At 48.1% G+C, this 16,505-nt stretch overlaps 1 protein-coding gene across 1 annotated transcript in view; it reads left to right on the forward strand.

The window, feature by feature from the left end:
- The window catches only part of LOC143926997 (serine/threonine-protein kinase Nek11-like), a 351,940-nt gene that overhangs the window by 303,850 nt on the left and 31,585 nt on the right, over positions 1 to 16,505 (forward strand). Inside the window, exon 15 of the mRNA XM_077451004.1 lies at positions 1,203 to 1,290. Coding sequence (XP_077307130.1) covers positions 1,203 to 1,290 — 88 coding nt within the window. The remainder of the gene's footprint in view (positions 1 to 1,202; positions 1,291 to 16,505) is intronic.

The raw sequence follows: 16,505 nt of genomic DNA on the forward strand, positions 1-16,505 counted from the left end.
TATAACGACTGATCAGCTCAGAAGGGATGAGCATTTAGTCACTTCCAGTTGCAGAGCTGTCATTCCTCACCTAATGCAGCCAAGGGTGCTGCTAATCAGGACCGGGACAAGAGGTGGGGGCGGGAGGGACGGCTGCCCTGGGCCCCTGTGGTTCCCAGCCTGTGATGACCCTGAACAGGCCAGGAAAAACAATCACAGCTCCCTTGATTACAGAAGGAGCCAAAAACAAAATGTACCTCGCGTCCTACACTAGGAGGGTGCTACATATACACACAGGATAGATAGAGAGATAGATAGATAGATAGATAGATAGATAGATAGATAGATAGATAGATAGATAGATAGATAGATAGATAGATAGATAGATAGATATAGAGAGAGATAGATAGATAGATAGATAGATAGATAGATAGATAGATAGATAGATAGATAGATAGATAGATAGATAGATAGATAGATAGATAGATAGATAGAGAGGGAGAGATATAGATAGATAGAGAGATAGATAGAGAGAGAGATAGATAGAGAGATAGATAGATAGATAGAGAGATAGATAGAGAGAGAGATAGATAGAGAGATAGATAGATAGATAGATAGATAGATAGATAGATAGATAGAGAGGGAGAGATATAGATAGATAGAGAGATAGATAGAGAGATAGATAGAGAGAGAGATAGATAGAGAGATAGATAGATAGATAGATAGATAGATAGATAGATAGAGAGAGAGAGAGAGAGAGAGATAGATAGATAGATAGATAGATAGATAGATAGATAGATAGATAGATAGATAGATAGATACAAGGTTGCAAGCTTCATCCATCCCAAAGCTCTTCGAAGTCTCTGTAATCCAGAACCCAATCCGGCTGCCCTGTTACAAGGCTGACAGGAGTAGTGACAGAGTCGGTGATTTTGAAAAGTGAGTGACTGCTTAGCGTGGGATCCCCTGAGCTTGCACATCACGAACGGGGGAAGGGCTGAGCTTGCACATCATGAACACGGGGGAGGGGGGGCGCAGTTTGGCCTCTTTGTCCTAGGCACTGGATGACAGTATCACAGCACTGCTAATCAAGCATTATCTGAGCTTGATTAGCTGCATTGGAGGACAGAGAGACATTGGGGGGGTCTAATAAATGTAACCGATAAGTCAATTCCGTCATGGAGTGGACATCCCTCCTGATGACTGTTTTTGTTTTCTCTCAGCCCCCGGCATACAAGACACCATTTCTCTGGATTCCGGGGAGGTGACTCTAACTGTCTGCAGTGGAGAGGAGATTGCGTTTCTCAGACAGTGAGTATTTTATGGACGGAAGGGGGAGGGAAATTTGAAGGATCCAGGTAAAAAAGACCAGAGTGACATATTTACCCCCCCGGGGGCCTGTGGGGAGGAAGGGGTTATCAGCCCCTGTACATGAGATGAACTATGAGGTGTCGGGTCAGCAGAAAACAGAATCTTCCTAAAGGAACAAATAGAAAAGTTTGTTACAATCGGGGTGAGCAGCGGCTCCGACACTCCCCAGAAATAGAAGAGCTTCATCTTCTTGTCTGTGGGACAGGTAGACGGGCTGCGCTCACGCCTGAGCCCACCGACCCGCCAGATTGGATCGGAATTTATTTATTTTTTGTCTTGTGTGCTTTTGCCTGCTTTTTTTTCAGACGTGGTCAGGATTGAATTTTTTGTTTTAGCCAATAGAAAGCGACTCACTATGAGAAGGAGATGGTTTTCTAGGCTTGCTTAAACTATGCTCTTTTCAGCAGGGCCGGATCTAGCCTGCCTAATGTGGGTGCAATAAAAAATGTAAGGATGGGAGAGCAGCAGAGCAGTGTACAGGGTGTCAGCAGGGCAGTGTACAGGGTGTCAGCAGGGCAGTGTACAGGGTGTCAGCAGGGCAGTGTACAGGGTGTCAGCAGGGCAGTGTACAGGGTGTCAGCAGGGCAGTGTACAGGGTGTCAGCAGGGCAGTGTACAGGGTGTCAGCAGGGCAGTGTACAGGGTGTCAGTAGGGCAGTGTACATGGTGTCAGCAGGGCAGTGTACAGGGTGTCAGCAGGGCAGTGTACAGGGTGTCAGCAGGGCAGTGTACATGGTGTCAGCAGAGCAGTGTACAGGGTGTCAGCAGGGCAGTGTACAGGGTGTCAGTAGGGCAGTGTACATGGTGTCAGCAGGGCAGTGTACATGGTGTCAGCAGGGCAGTGTACATGGTGTCAGCAGAGCAGTGTACATGGTGTCAGCAGGGCAGTGTACATGGTGTCAGCAGGGCAGTGTACATGGTGTCAGCAGAGCAGTGTACAGGGTGTCATTAGGGCAGTGTACATGGTGTCAGCAGGGCAGTGTACATGGTGTCAGCAGGGCAGTGTACATGGTGTCAGCAGAGCAGTGTACAGGGTGTCAGTAGGGCAGTGTACAGGGTGTCAGCAGAGCAGTGTACAGGGTGTCAGTAGGGCAGTGTACATGGTGTCAGCAGGGCAGTGTACAGGGTGTCAGCAGGGCAGTGTACATGGTGTCAGCAGAGCAGTGTACAGGGTGTCAGCAGGGCAGTGTACAGGGTGTCAGTAGGGCAGTGTACATGGTGTCAGCAGGGCAGTGTACATGGTGTCAGCAGAGCAGTGTACATGGTGTCAGCAGGGCAGTGTACATGGTGTCAGCAGGGCAGTGTACATGGTGTCAGCAGAGCAGTGTACAGGGTGTCATTAGGGCAGTGTACATGGTGTCAGCAGGGCAGTGTACATGGTGTCAGCAGGGCAGTGTACAGGGTGTCAGCAGAGCAGTGTACAGGGTGTCAGTAGGGCAGTGTACATGGTGTCAGCAGGGCAGTGTACATGGTGTCAGCAGAGCAGTGTACAGGGTGTCAGTAGGGCAGTGTACATGGTGTCAGCAGGGCAGTGTACAGGGTGTCAGTAGGGCAGTGTACATGGTGTCAGCAGGGCAGTGTACATGGTGTCAGTAGGGCAGTGTACATGGTGTCAGCAGGGCAGTGTACATGGTGTCAGCAGGACAGTGTACAGGGTGTCAGCAGGGCAGTGTACATGGTGTCAGCAGGGCAGTGTACATGGTGTCAGCAGGGCAGTGTACATGGTGTCAGCAGGGCAGTGTACAGGGTGTCAGCAGGGCAGTGTACAGGGTGTCAGTAGGACAGTGAAGAGGGGGTCAGTAGGGCAGTGAAGAGGGGGTCAGTAGGGCAGTGAAGAGGGGGTCAGTAGGGGAGTGAAGAGGGGGTCAGTAGGGCAGTGAAGAGGGGGTCAGTAGGGGAGTGTGCAGGAGTTCAGTAGGACAGGACGCAGGGTGTCAGCAGGGCAGTGTACAGGAGGTCAGTGGGGCAGGATGCAGCGGGACAGTAGGACAGGGTGAAGGGGGTCAATAGGACAAGGTGCAGGGTGTCAGTAGGGCAGTGTGCAGGGCTCAGTAGGGCAGTGTGCAGGGTGTCAGTAGGGCAGTGTACATGGTGTCAGTAGGGCAGTGTGCAGGGTGTCAGTAGGGCAGTGTACATGGTGTCAGTAGGGCAGTGTGCAGGGTGTCAGTAGGGCAGTGTACATGGTGTCAGTAGGGCAGTGTGCAGGGTGTCCGTAGGGCAGTGTGCAGGGTGTCAGTAGGGCAGTGTGCAGGGCTCAACAGGGCAGTGTACAGGGTGTCAGCAGGGCAGTGTGCAGGAGGTCAGTAGGACAGTGTGTAGGGTATCAGCGGGGCAGTGTGCAGGAGGTCAGTAGGACAGTGTGCAGGGTGTCAGCTGGGCAGTGAACAGGGGCTTAGCAGGGCAGTGTACAGGGTGTCAGTAGGGTAGTGAACAGGGTATCTGTGGGGCAGTGTACAGAGTGTCCTTAGGGAATTAGGGCAGTGTACAGGGATCAGACTCTGGAGGTTGGAGGACAGGGGCCAGCAGGGCAGTGCACAAAGGCAGCAGAGCAGTGTACAGGGTGTCAGTAGGGCAGTGTACAGGGGGCAGAAAGGCAGTGTACAGGGTGTCAGCAGGGAATTGTACAGGGGCCAGTAGGGCAGTGTACAGGGTGTCAGATGGGCAGTGTACACAGTAGTCAGCAGAACAGTGTACAGGGTGTCAGGAGGGTAGTGTACAATGTGTCAATAGGGCAGTGTACAGGGAGTCATCAAGGCCGGGGTACAGGGGGCAGCAGGGCAGTGTACAGGGTGATAGCAGGGCAGTGCACAGGGATCAGAGGTTGGAGGACAGGGGCCAGCTGGGCAGTGCACAGGGTGTCAGTAGGGCAGTGTACATGGTGTCAGCAGGGAATTGTACAGGGGGCAGTAGGGCAGTGTACAGGGTGTCAGATGGGCACTGTACACAGTAGTCAGCAGAACAGTGTACAGGGTGTCAGGAGGGTAGTGTACAGGGGGCAGCAGGGCAGTGTACAGGGTGATAGCAGGGCAGTGCACAGGGGGACAGCAGGGCAAGGGAACATGGTGTCAGCAGGACAATGGACAGAGGTTCAGAGGGGCAATATAATGGGGGGTCTAAAAGGAAGTGTACAGAGGGGCAATGGGGCAGTGTACAGGGAGTCAGCAGGGGAAAGCATGGGAGGCCAGCAGGGCAGTGGGGGGTGCAATTGAAATGGGGGGGCACCCACCTGATCTGGCCATGTCTTTGAGATGTTTTTTAAGGCGCTCCTATTGGAATTTATGGGGGCAAACTCGCCCCATTCTGCTCCAGAAAGAGGTTACATACCTTTTTGAACATTGGGCATCGAGTCACGGGCTCCTGAGCACTCCTATGTCACCAGGCACAATTTAGGAGCTCAGGATTTTGTTGAGCATTTTGGAGTTTTGAGCTTCAATCTATAAAACGCTGAGGTGTGAATGATGTCTGATTGGAGGATCCCATAACTGATGGGAAAGAAGCTTGCAGGAGCGAGTGATAAAGTATTTCTCGGCCTTACCCCTCCCTTAGATGAAATAAGCATTGAACTCTTACTATACGAGTGGAGGGGAGGAGGACCACAAGAGATATTTCTAAAGGTTGACCTGAGTTCAGCTTTAAATATTCATAGCGATAAAGGAAATAAGTCAACACCTCTGCACTGCACGGGATCAAACATTTATGAAAAAAGCGATGGCTGCATCTCCCATTGGACACATTCTCTGCACCCGACGCACTTCACACTCAACACATTATAGATTCATATATGCAAGATTTCATATTTACCTAATGAGGCAAGCCTTTGTCATCTGGTTACCTTGTGTCTATACAGAACTGCGGGTACCCAGCGCAGTCTCCAAAACACTACACCGTCACAGGCGTCAGTATATGGTTATTACCCGCAAGTTCCCGGGGACAGCTGCCACCTTCCAGCTTCCTCTGGACGAGGTCCGTTAATTAAGGCAGCACCTCTCAAGACCAGATCCTTTGTGGTGAGGTCCTGCAATCAGTTTCAAGGAAGATCCACCCGGGCCCCAACCCTGACACCTCTGAGGCCTTGAGAAAAAGCTACACAGTCCATGTGCTGCCTTAGGGTAGCAGCCTCTCAGCCTCTGGAACCCTCCAGGGGAGAAGGAACCCAGCTCTCCAGTGCATCAGACTATTTATCAGCTCCCTAGCCCCCTACTGGACACTCTTCTCCAGGGATTGGCTGTAGCATGATAAATATTCAGGCTGGTCATTCGAGTCTCCTGCCCTAAACTCTGGAAGCTTCTTCCAGAGTCAGGGGGAAACAATCAAATTCCCAGCCTGTGAAAGCCTGAACAGACCAGACCAAACAATCACTGCTCCCTTTGATTACAGAAGAAGACAAAAACAAAATGTACCTAGTGTCCTACACTATGAGGGTGCTACATATACACACAGGATAGATAGATAGATAGATAGATAGATAGATAGATAGATAGATAGATAGATAGATAGATAGATAGATAGATAGATAGATAGATACAGAGCCTTGAAAAAGCTTTCATACTACTTGACATTTTCCACATTTTGTTACAACCAAAACCATAAATGTATTTTATTGGGATTTTATGTGATGGACCAACACAAAGTGTCACATAATTGTGAAGTGGAAGGAAAATGATAAATGATACAAATTAATATGTGAAAAGTGTGGGGGGGGCATTTGTATGGCGCCCCCTTTACTCTGATACCCCTAACTAAAATCTAGTGGAACCAATTGCCTTCAAAAGTCACCTAATTAGTAAATAGAGTCCACCTGTGTGTCATTTCATCTCAGTAAAAAATACAGCTGTTCTGTGAAGCCCTCAGAGGTTCGTTAGAGAACCTTAGTGAAACAGCATCATGAAGGCCAAGGAACACACCAGACAGGTCAGGGATAAAGTTGTGGAGAAGTATAAAGCAGGGTTGGGTTATAATAAAATCTCCCAAGCTTTGACCATCTCACGGAGCTCTGTTCAATCCATCATCGGAAAATGGAAAGAGTATGGCACAACTGCAAACCTACCAAGACACGGCCGTCCACCTAAACTGACCGGGCCGGGCAAGGAGAGCATTCATCAGAGAAGAGCCAAGAGGTCCATGGTAACTCTAGAGGAGCTGCAGAGATCCACAGCTCAGGGGGGAGAATCTGTCCACAGGACAACTATTAGTCGTCTCTCCACAAATCTGCCCTTTATGGAAGAGTGACAAGAAGAAAGACATTGGAGAAAGAAAGTCATAAGAAGTCCTGTTTGTAGTTTGTGAGAAGCCATGTGGGGGAGGGGGCAGCAAACATGTGGAAGAAGGTGATCTGGTCAGAGGAGACCAAAATTCTACTTTATGGCCTAAAAGCAAAACGCTATGTGTGGGGAAAACCAACACCGCCCATCCCCCGAACACACCATCCCCACCATCTCTGGACTCCAGAACCCGATCCAGGAATGACAAAACCTGGACAGTAGGTCACGGATTTCATCCATCCCAAAACTCTTCGAAATCTCTGGGCTCCAGAACCCGATCCAGGAATTACAAAACCTGGACAGCAGGTCACGGATTTCATCCATCCCAAAGCTCTTTGAAACCCCTCTAATCCAGAACCTGATCCAGGAATTACAAAACCTGGACACACGGTCACGGATTTCATCCATCCCAAAGCTCTTTGAAACCCCTCTAATCCAGAACCTGATCCAGGAATTACAAAACCTGGACACACGGTCACGGTCTTCTTCCCTCCCAAAGCTCTTCAAAGCCTCTGTAATCCAGAACCCGATCCGGAAATTACAAAACCTGAAGAAAGCCAACAACCCAGTTTTCTGTGCTCATAGAAGGCACCCCGGAGCCCCTCAATCTGCACCTGTGAGAAACTTGCAATGCATCGACCTCTCCTTCCACACTGGCAGGGCCCATACACATCTCTATTATTATACGATTTCCTTATTATAGCACAGGAGAAGCCAAGAACAGTCAGTCCAATGTCATTGTACTGCCAAGAGAGATGTCTCTGGCAGATTCATTTAATATTTTATTTATAACAATAAAACATTTAATTTTTATATAGCACAGCCAGGGGGTGAGTGACTGCGATAATGAGGCAGACTGACAATCAAACTGTCTGCAAGACATCATTTAGTCTGCCTGCTTGAAACTTCACTTGAGCTACAAAAACACCCTTTTCCTGTAAATAAGCCAAATAACACGATAACGTCACATTCTGTCTTCTACAGGAACAAATACAAGGCGCAGAAACCATGGCAACCCGTCCCAATTTAGTTTTCTTTAGATTAGTAGAAGATGAACATGTTGCAATTTAGGTGTTCTGGGTAAGGTTAAAGGGCATGTCCATCCATTTGGTTAAAATTGAGAACGTTTAGAACCCCTGTCAGGTTTTTACTGCTATCTAAGTCTCAGTTTCTTTTCACTTCCTCTCCGGGTGACAACAGTTTTGTGAAAAAGTCAGGAAAACTTCACTAACCAAGTATAGTAGGGTTTGAGTAGAGGAGAGAGAGAGAGAGGGGGTGAGAGAGAGAGGGAGGGAGAGCGAGAGAGAGGGAGGGGTCGAAGAGAGAGAGGGAGGGAGAGAGAGAGAGGGAGGGGTTGAAGAGAGAGGGAGGGGTTGAAGAGAGGGGGAGGGGTCGAAGAGAGAGGGAGGGGTTGAAGAGAGGGGTCGAAGAGAGGGGGAGGGGTCGAAGAGAGGGGGAGGGGTCGAAGAGAGGGGGAGGGGTTGAAGAGAGGGGGAGGGAGAGAGAGAGAGAGAGAGAGGGGAGGGGTCGAAGAGAGGGGGAGGGGTTGAAGAGAGGGGGAGGGGTCGAAGAGAGAGGGAGGGGTTGAAGAGAGGGGGAGGGGGTCGAAGAGAGGGGGAGGGGTTGAAGAGAGGGGGTGCATCAAACAGTGAAGCTCAATTCTTCATGAGCTGCTTTGATGCTTTTTTTTGTAGTTCGAAAAGGTGCAAAAATGTGCATGTCATAGTGTGTGAAGGGCTCCTGACCAATCGCCTTCAAGAATAGTTCTTATTTCTAGCCACCAATAAAAAAAAAATGTTTGAAGGTTATTCCCTTTATTTGCTCACAAATCTAAAATGCCGACACGTTTCGGGGCCTTAACATGCCTTCCTCAGGGCTTTGCCAGCCTGTTTATAAATGGTGAGTGGGAATGGCTGGCAGTAAATATCAACAAGCATTATGTTTTATTAGACAAAGTGAAATACTGTCAGAAAAAAAAAAAAAAATAACAACAAGTTTCGGCCGGTCAGGCATTGCCATCATTTAAGTAGAGCTAAAGGCAAAATATTTTTTTAAGGGAGGGTTATAACCCCTGTCAGATTTGTTTTCACCATCTGTGTCCCTTTGCAGAGATTTCCCTTCATTTCCTGTCCCGTACACAAACAGGAAGTGAGAGGAAATCCCTGCAAATTAAGGGAATCTCTTGGGGACCCCCCAGGTCACCCATTGGAAGATTTCCCCTCTATTACTTTTCTGGGGAAACCCAAAATTTGGGATTTTATTTTACCTTCACTTTCAGTGATGAAGGTAAACAGGAGAAATAGAAAGGGGGAATCTCCCCAACAGGGCCTTTAGTTATACTTTAAGGTAATGGTCTCCGAACTGCGACTCGGGGCCAGACGCGGCCCTTTGCTTGCTTTTATCTGGCCCTTGGGGCACTATTCCATCCACTGATGCCAACAATGGGGCACAATGTATCCCAATGACACCAACCATGGGGGGACTATTCTTCCCAATGACACCAATGATAGGGCATAATTCCTCCCAATGACACCACGATGGGGCACAATTTATCAGACTGACACCACTGATGGGGCACAATTCCTCCTAATGACACTTACAATGGGGAAAAATGTATCCCAATGACACCAATGATGGGGCACAATTCTTCCCAATGACACCAACATAGGGCAGAATTTATCAGACTGACACCACCAGTGGGGCACAATTCCTCCGAATGACACCAACAATGGGGCACAATTCCTCCGAATGACACCAACAATGGGGCACAATTTCTCCCAATCACACCAATGTTGGGGCACAATCTATCTCGATCACACCAATGATGGGGCACAATTTATCCCAATCACACCAATGTTGGGGCACAATTTATCCTAATCACACCAACAATGGGGCACAGTTTATCCCAATCATACCAACGATGGGGCACAATTTATCCCAATCAGACCAATGATGGGGCACAATCTATCCCAATCACACCAATGATGGGGCACAATTTATCCCAATCACACCAATGATGGGGCACAAACAAATGAAACAAATGATGAAACATTATTTTTCTCTAACTGATATTGGGAGCTTTTCTACTCCCAATAGCCCCAGTCCGGCCCCCCTAAGGTCTGAAGGACAGTGAACCGGCCCTTTGTTTAGAATGTTTGGAGACCCCTGCTTTAAGTCAAGGTAGTCCGAAACGCGTTGGTTTTTCAGGCTGTACTTCACCCTGTCTAATAAAGGATAACTGCATGCTGATATTTACCAACGTGTTGGCTTTCCATTGAAGTTATTACAGGGGGCTCTTTACCATAGCATGGTTCATGACAGCAGTACACAGCTGCCTAAAGCTTGTGAGCGCTGCCTTTCTATGCTTTTCTACGCGTTGCACATCATCCCCTCTCATTGAACACACTTTCCTGAATAAGACCAGTTTACTTCCATGGATCTCAGAATTTGAATGTATTACATTGTAAAAGGAACGTGCAACATTGTTGCAGACAGAGCGCTGCACGACTTGCGAGATAAAAGGCGGGAGGCCTTTGGAGAGCCGGATGAAACGCGCCGAGCCTAAAGACTGTTGGGCTTCCAGATGAAACGGAATGTTTTGGAGCCGGATCTTGTTCCTGTAAATGAGATGAGAAAGCGCACAGGTGTACGGAGATTTGACAAGACGCCAGCATGACACCTTCCTCTAAACCTGCAGCTGTGCCCGCCGTGCGTCGCGGTGCAGATAATTATGGAATCTCCGGGAAAAGCATCGCCGGTTCAAACGCGGTTTTATTTTCAGCTCCTGTGATTTCTGACTTGCTGTTGTTTGACAAAATCACCTTTATGTGTCTTTTTCTGTGCATCGAATGAAACTTAGCTCAGTAGACCGTCCCTTTTATTATTAGGGGGTTCGTTTAGGTAATGCCGCATTGTTTTCAGATGGCACAAAAGGGCAAAAACATTCAGTAAGGGGCGGAGTTTTTAAAAAAATTACTTTTTTCATCCTATGAAATTGCATTTATATCCGCTCTGTGTGAATGCTGGCACAAACTAATGTTCTTAGGCTATTTTCTCTACCGATCGAATTGACGGCACAGTCCCGGGGCATGCTGGGACTGTGCCATCATAAGGGGCGGGGTCACCGGGTGACATCCCCCAGCCTGTATAAGTTATTGCGCACCTCGCACACAGCATTACAGCGGGAGAGAGCATCGTTTCAACATCGGAAGAAGAGAACAGGGAGGAAGACGACGGAAAAGACCAGGCCACCGCTGGCAAAAGAGCGGCAAAGGAGCAGAAGATAGTGGAGGAGCCCGGGAGAAGAGTCGGAGAGCGGGAGAAGAGGCCGGAGACCGGGAGAGAAGGCCGGAGACTGGGAGAAGAGGCCGGAGAGCGGGAGAAGAACCGGAGACCGGGAGGGAAGGCTGGAGAGAGCGGAGGACTCAAAAGAGACCCCCGAAGATGGAAGAGACCCCCGGAGCTGCCTAATAAATTACTTTAAAAACCTGTCTAGTGTGTTTTTTTATTGACACTTGTTTTCCCCCAGGTGAATGGGTAAGGGTATGATGTACCCCATACTTATTCACTTATTAAAGGGGGCTCCTGGATTCCGATAAGCCCCCCCCCGCCCACAGACCCCGACAACCAACGGCCAGGGTTGTCGGGAAGAGGCCCTTGTCCTCATCAACATGGGGACAAGGTGCTTTGGGGTGGGGGGGCCGCAGGGCACCCCCCTTCCCCAAAGCACCCACCCCCCATGTTGAGGGCATGCGGCCTGGTACGGTTTGAGAGGGGGCGGCGCTCGCTCGTCCCCATCCCCTTTCCTAACCGGCCGGACTGCATGCTCGGATAAGGGTCTGGTATGGACTTTGGGGGGACTTTTTTTCGGCACAGGGGGTTTCCTCTTAAAATCCATACCAGCAGGGCAGGACTTAGGGTGGTGGGGGCCCCTGGGCTTGAGTCACTTTCAGGCCCTACCTTCTATACATTACCGTACTTATCGGCGTATGACACCCACATGAAATTTAGGAGGCAATTTTAAGGAAAAACATCAATGCAACCTTATCAATGTCCATCTGCAGCCTTACCCATCCAGCTGCAGCCTTGTCCAGTGTCCCTGCAGCCTTGTCATTGCAGTCTTGAAGTTTAAAAATGGCGCGATACAGAGTCCTGTGTATCTATTCGGCTCTTGGGTCCTCTCGGCGGCTCTCGGGTCCTATCAGCGGCTCTCGGGTTCTCTCACAGTAGTCGAGTGTACTCGGCTCGGCTCACAGTCATGCCCAGTCCCTGTATTATGTCCATCATAGGGCGTGATGGTGAGCGGAGCCAAGCACACTCTGCTATGTATCTCAGCGGGGCCCGTGGGGGCCCCCTATTGGGCGGGGCCCATGGGCTTGAGTCAAGCCCAATGGTAAGTCCAGCCCTGCATACCAGGCCATTTCAGTTTCAATAAATGGTCACGTGTATTTTTAAACTCCTCCCACTAAAAAGTTTTTTCCTTTGCTGGGGTCACCAGTCAGGTATTTGTATATCGCTATCATATCTCCTCTCCAGAGAGAGAGAGCGCGGTTTGCATACTTCCCGAGATACCGCCTACGGAACTTAATTACCGTCCGATCGTCTTTAGGACCCAACGCGGAATCCATATTTCTTAGCCGAGGATTAAATGTGATGATGACACATTGCTAATCCCAGTACAATATGAAAGCAGACAGCAGTGAGTCCCGACTCCTCTGCTTGTGCAACGCGCCTTTATCTTCCAGAACAATTACAGCGAGCGGATCTGAGAGTGCCGGAGGTTACTATGGCGACATCTGAGCTTTCTTCCCGTGACAGGCTAGGTGAAGAAAAGGTCCTTCCCGATGTCTCACTGTGTAGCTACAGGTTGTCTACTTCAAACTTCCCTTTAAAAATAAATCAAATAGGATGCAAAAGCATTTCAGTGGTTTGCTGCGTTTTATCGCTTTCAATGCCCCAAAAATGTGTTGAAAGTGGACCTGTCACTTTTGAAATCTCATGAAATATTCAGCAGCAGAGAGACTGAGCAAGATTTCTTTTTTTTTTTTTTTCCTTCTAACCTCTCAAATACTATTCAACAAAGCTGTGCTAGAAATAGTCAGCAGGCTCTTTAGGCTTGATTGTCAGCGGAGAGTCATGCCAACTGTGTCTGTGGAAATGGGCCACCCAGAAATTAAGTGAATAACAGACATCAGAACATTTCGAATCCTCCATCAATCTCTTTTCTTTCTAAATTGCTAAGCAGAAAAACCTTCCCCCTGCCAGCATGCTGCCGAGTGGGGCACTTGCCTTCTGTAGGGAAGCAGTGGTCTCTCAGCAGCATTTTCACTTGCCTGCTACTAAGTCAGAGCCAGGGCTCTCTAATCAGCAAGGAACATGAGCTTTGCTGAGTGCAGAGCTATAGGTCTGATTCAGCAGGTGACATGCTGGACCTCTGCAGAGAGACCACTACTTCTCCATTCTTCATTCATAATTCTTTGGACCAGAGAAGGACCTGTGTTTTGTCTACTACAGAGAAGGACCCATGCTTTGTCTACTACAGAGAAGGGCTCTGGTTCTTTGGACCAGAGAAGATCCATGTTTTGTCTACTATAGAGAAGGACTCTGGTTTGTTGGACCAGAGAAGGGCCTGTGTTTTGTCTACTACAGAGAAGGGCTCTGGTTCTTTGGACCAGAGAAGGACCCAAGTTTTATCCACTACAGAGAAGGACCCGTGTATTGTCTACTACAGAGAAGGGCTCTGGTTTTTTGGACCAGAGAAGGACCTGTGTTTTGTCTATTACAGAAGAAGACCCTGGTTTGTTGGACCATAGAAAGACCCATGTTTTGTCTACTACAGAGTAAGACTCTGGTTTGTTGGACCAGAGAAGGGCCTGTGTTTTGCCTACTACAGAGAAGGACTGGCTCGTTTCGACCAGAGAAGGACCCATGCTTTGTCTACTACAGAGAAGGACCCGTGTATTGTCTACTACAGAGATGTACATCTATTACAGAGAAGGACCCGTGTTTTATCTACTATAGAGAAGGACTCTGGTTTGTTAGACCAAAGAAGGGCTTGTGTTTTGCCTACTACAGAGAAGGACTGGTTTGTTTTGAACAGAGAAGGACCCCTGCTTTGTCTACTACAGAGAAGGGCTCTGGTTCTTTGGACCAGAGAAGGACCCATGTTTTATCTACTACAGAGAAGGACCCGTGTATTGTCTACTCCAGAGAAGGGCTTTGGTTCTTTGGACCAAAGAAGGACCTGTGTTTTGTCTATGCATAGTCATACAATAGGTTTTCTTTAACTTAGCCCCCCCCCAGCAACATAAGAGTCCTCCTTTAACTTCTCCATCACACCATCTAGCCACCGGGAGCAGAGGAAAGTTGGGTGTAATCTGGAATTGGACCTTGCACAGGGATTCAAACTCCTTGTACGATCGCACTTATTGACCCATTGCTGCTACATGGAGTACATTATTACTAGGTACTTCCTTCGGCTCCCAGTGCTGAACAGAGAGGTGGGGGAACAAAGGAAGGGGAAATATATACTGGGTAGGGGTGGGGATTAAAGCAAATCTGTTGGGGTGCCCTGAATGAGCGAAAGACGGATTTGCTTGAAGTTTAATAGTGGCTTTTAAAGGTCCCCTTGGTAAAGGTGTAAGTAATCGCTGATTCATTAAGGCTGGAGAAGCAATGGCTGCTAACACTGTAAATCTATCGTGCCCCCGCTGGATCAGCACATTTCATGAAACAATGGTGAATAAATCTATTCTTGGGCGCTAAAGGAACCTTGACTTTTTTGTGTGTTTCAGCATGTTGTCCTGATTCATTACTTGGGGAATGTAGTTACTGTTTTAGTACTTTCAACTCCACAATTTATAAACTCTATTTATTATTTTCAACACCAGAAAAAGAACTGGTTTATTATTGCTTTTGTCACCACGAGTGTGGCATCTTCCCAATGATCCAGTGTCAGCACCATGGACAGGGCATTTAGTTTATATTCCACATCAGCACCATAGGCGGAGTATAGAGTGTATGTCCCATATCAGCACCATAGGCGGAGTATAGAGTGTATGTCCTATATCAGCACCATAGGCAGAGTATAGAGTGTATGTCCCATATCAGCACCATAGGCGGAGTATAGAGTGTATGTCCCATATCAGCACCATAGGCGGAGTATAGAGTGTATGTCCCATATCAGCACCATAGGCGGAGTATAGAGTGTATGTCCCATATCGGCACCATAGGCGGAGTATAGAGTATATGTCCCATATCAGCACCATAGGCAGATTATAGAGTGTATGTCCCATATCAGCACCATAGGTGGAGTATAGAGTATATGTCCCATATCAGCAACATAGGCAGATTATAGAGTGTATGTCCTATATCAGCACCATAGGCGGAGTATAGAGTGTATGTCCCATATCAGCACCATAGGCAGAGTATAGCGTGTATGTCCCATATCAGCACCATAGGCAGAGTATAGAATGTATGTCCCATATCAGCACCATAGGCAGAGTATAGAATGTATGTCCCATATCAGCACCATAGGCGGAGTATGGAATGTATGTCCTATATCAGCACCATAGGCGGGGTATAGAGTGTATGTCCCATATCGGCACCATAGGCGGAGTATAGAGTGTATGTCCTATATCAGCACCATAGGCGGAGTATAGAGTGTATGTCCCATATCAGCACCATAGGCGGAGTATAGAGTGTATGTCCCATATCGGCACCATAGGCGGAGTATAGAATGTATGTCCTATATCAGCACCATAGGCGGAGTATAGAGTGTATGTCCCATATCAGCACCATAGGCGGAGTATAGAGTGTATGTCCCATATCAGCACCAAAGGCGGAGTATAAAGTGTATGTCCCATATCAGCACCATAGGCGGACTATAGAATGTATGTCCCATATCGACACCATAGGCGGAGTATAAAGTGTATGTCCCATATCAGCACCATAGGCGGACTATAGAGTGTATGTCCCATATCGGCACCATAGGCAGAGTATAGAGTGTATGTCCCATATTAGCACCATAGGCAGAGTATAGAGTGTATGTCCCATATTAGCACCATAGGTGGAGTATAGAGTGTATGTCCCATATCGGCACCATAGGTGGAGTATAGAGTGTATGTCCCATATCAGCACCATAGGTGGAGTATAGAGTGTATGTCCCATATCAGCACCATAGGCGGAGTATAGAGTGTATGTCCCATATCTGTACCATGGACAGAATATCTAGTGCAGGGGTAGAAAACCATGAAGAGGTGGAGATCTACCTGAACAACATGGCAGAGATCAAAGATCACCAGTGGGCAGTGTCTTTTTTTTAAAGGTGATAACATAGCAAGGTCCCATAAGAAGGAAGGCTTGAAGAGTTCAGGGATCAGTAGTAGGTAACTCGGGGTTTAGGGTTCAGTAAGTGGCGCAGAGTTCAGAGGTTACTAGTATGTAACACAGAGTCTAGAGGTCAGTAGTAAGCAATGCAGAGTGCAGGGGTCAGGAAAAAGTAATGCAGAGTTTAGAGGTCAGTGGTATGTAACGCAGAGTGTAGGGGGTCAGAAGAAAGTAATGCAGAAAGCAGAGGTCTGTAGTATTTAAAGCACAGTGCAGGGGTCACGAGTAAGTAAAGCAGAGTGCAGAGGTCATTAGTATGTAATCTACAGAGCAGTGTCCAGGAGTAAGTAATGCAGAATGCAGGAGTCAGTAGTATGTAAAGTGCAGGTATCCAGGCACTTGGCAGGCTGGGAAATCAGATTCCGGGTTGCTGTTTGACCCAGATCAGGAGCTGGTGTTGCAATCAATCCTTCACATGTATTGTATCTGACAGGTAAATAGCAATCAGCTGGTTGCTGACCCCCCAATCTAGTGTACGGGCAACATCAGCACCATGGACAGTGCATCT

This window comes from Lithobates pipiens, unplaced genomic scaffold (genome assembly GCF_037356315.1).
Source record: "Lithobates pipiens isolate NorthernLeopardFrog02 unplaced genomic scaffold, aLitPip1_a1.2 Scaffold_10, whole genome shotgun sequence".
Taxonomy (NCBI): domain Eukaryota; kingdom Metazoa; phylum Chordata; class Amphibia; order Anura; family Ranidae; genus Lithobates; species Lithobates pipiens.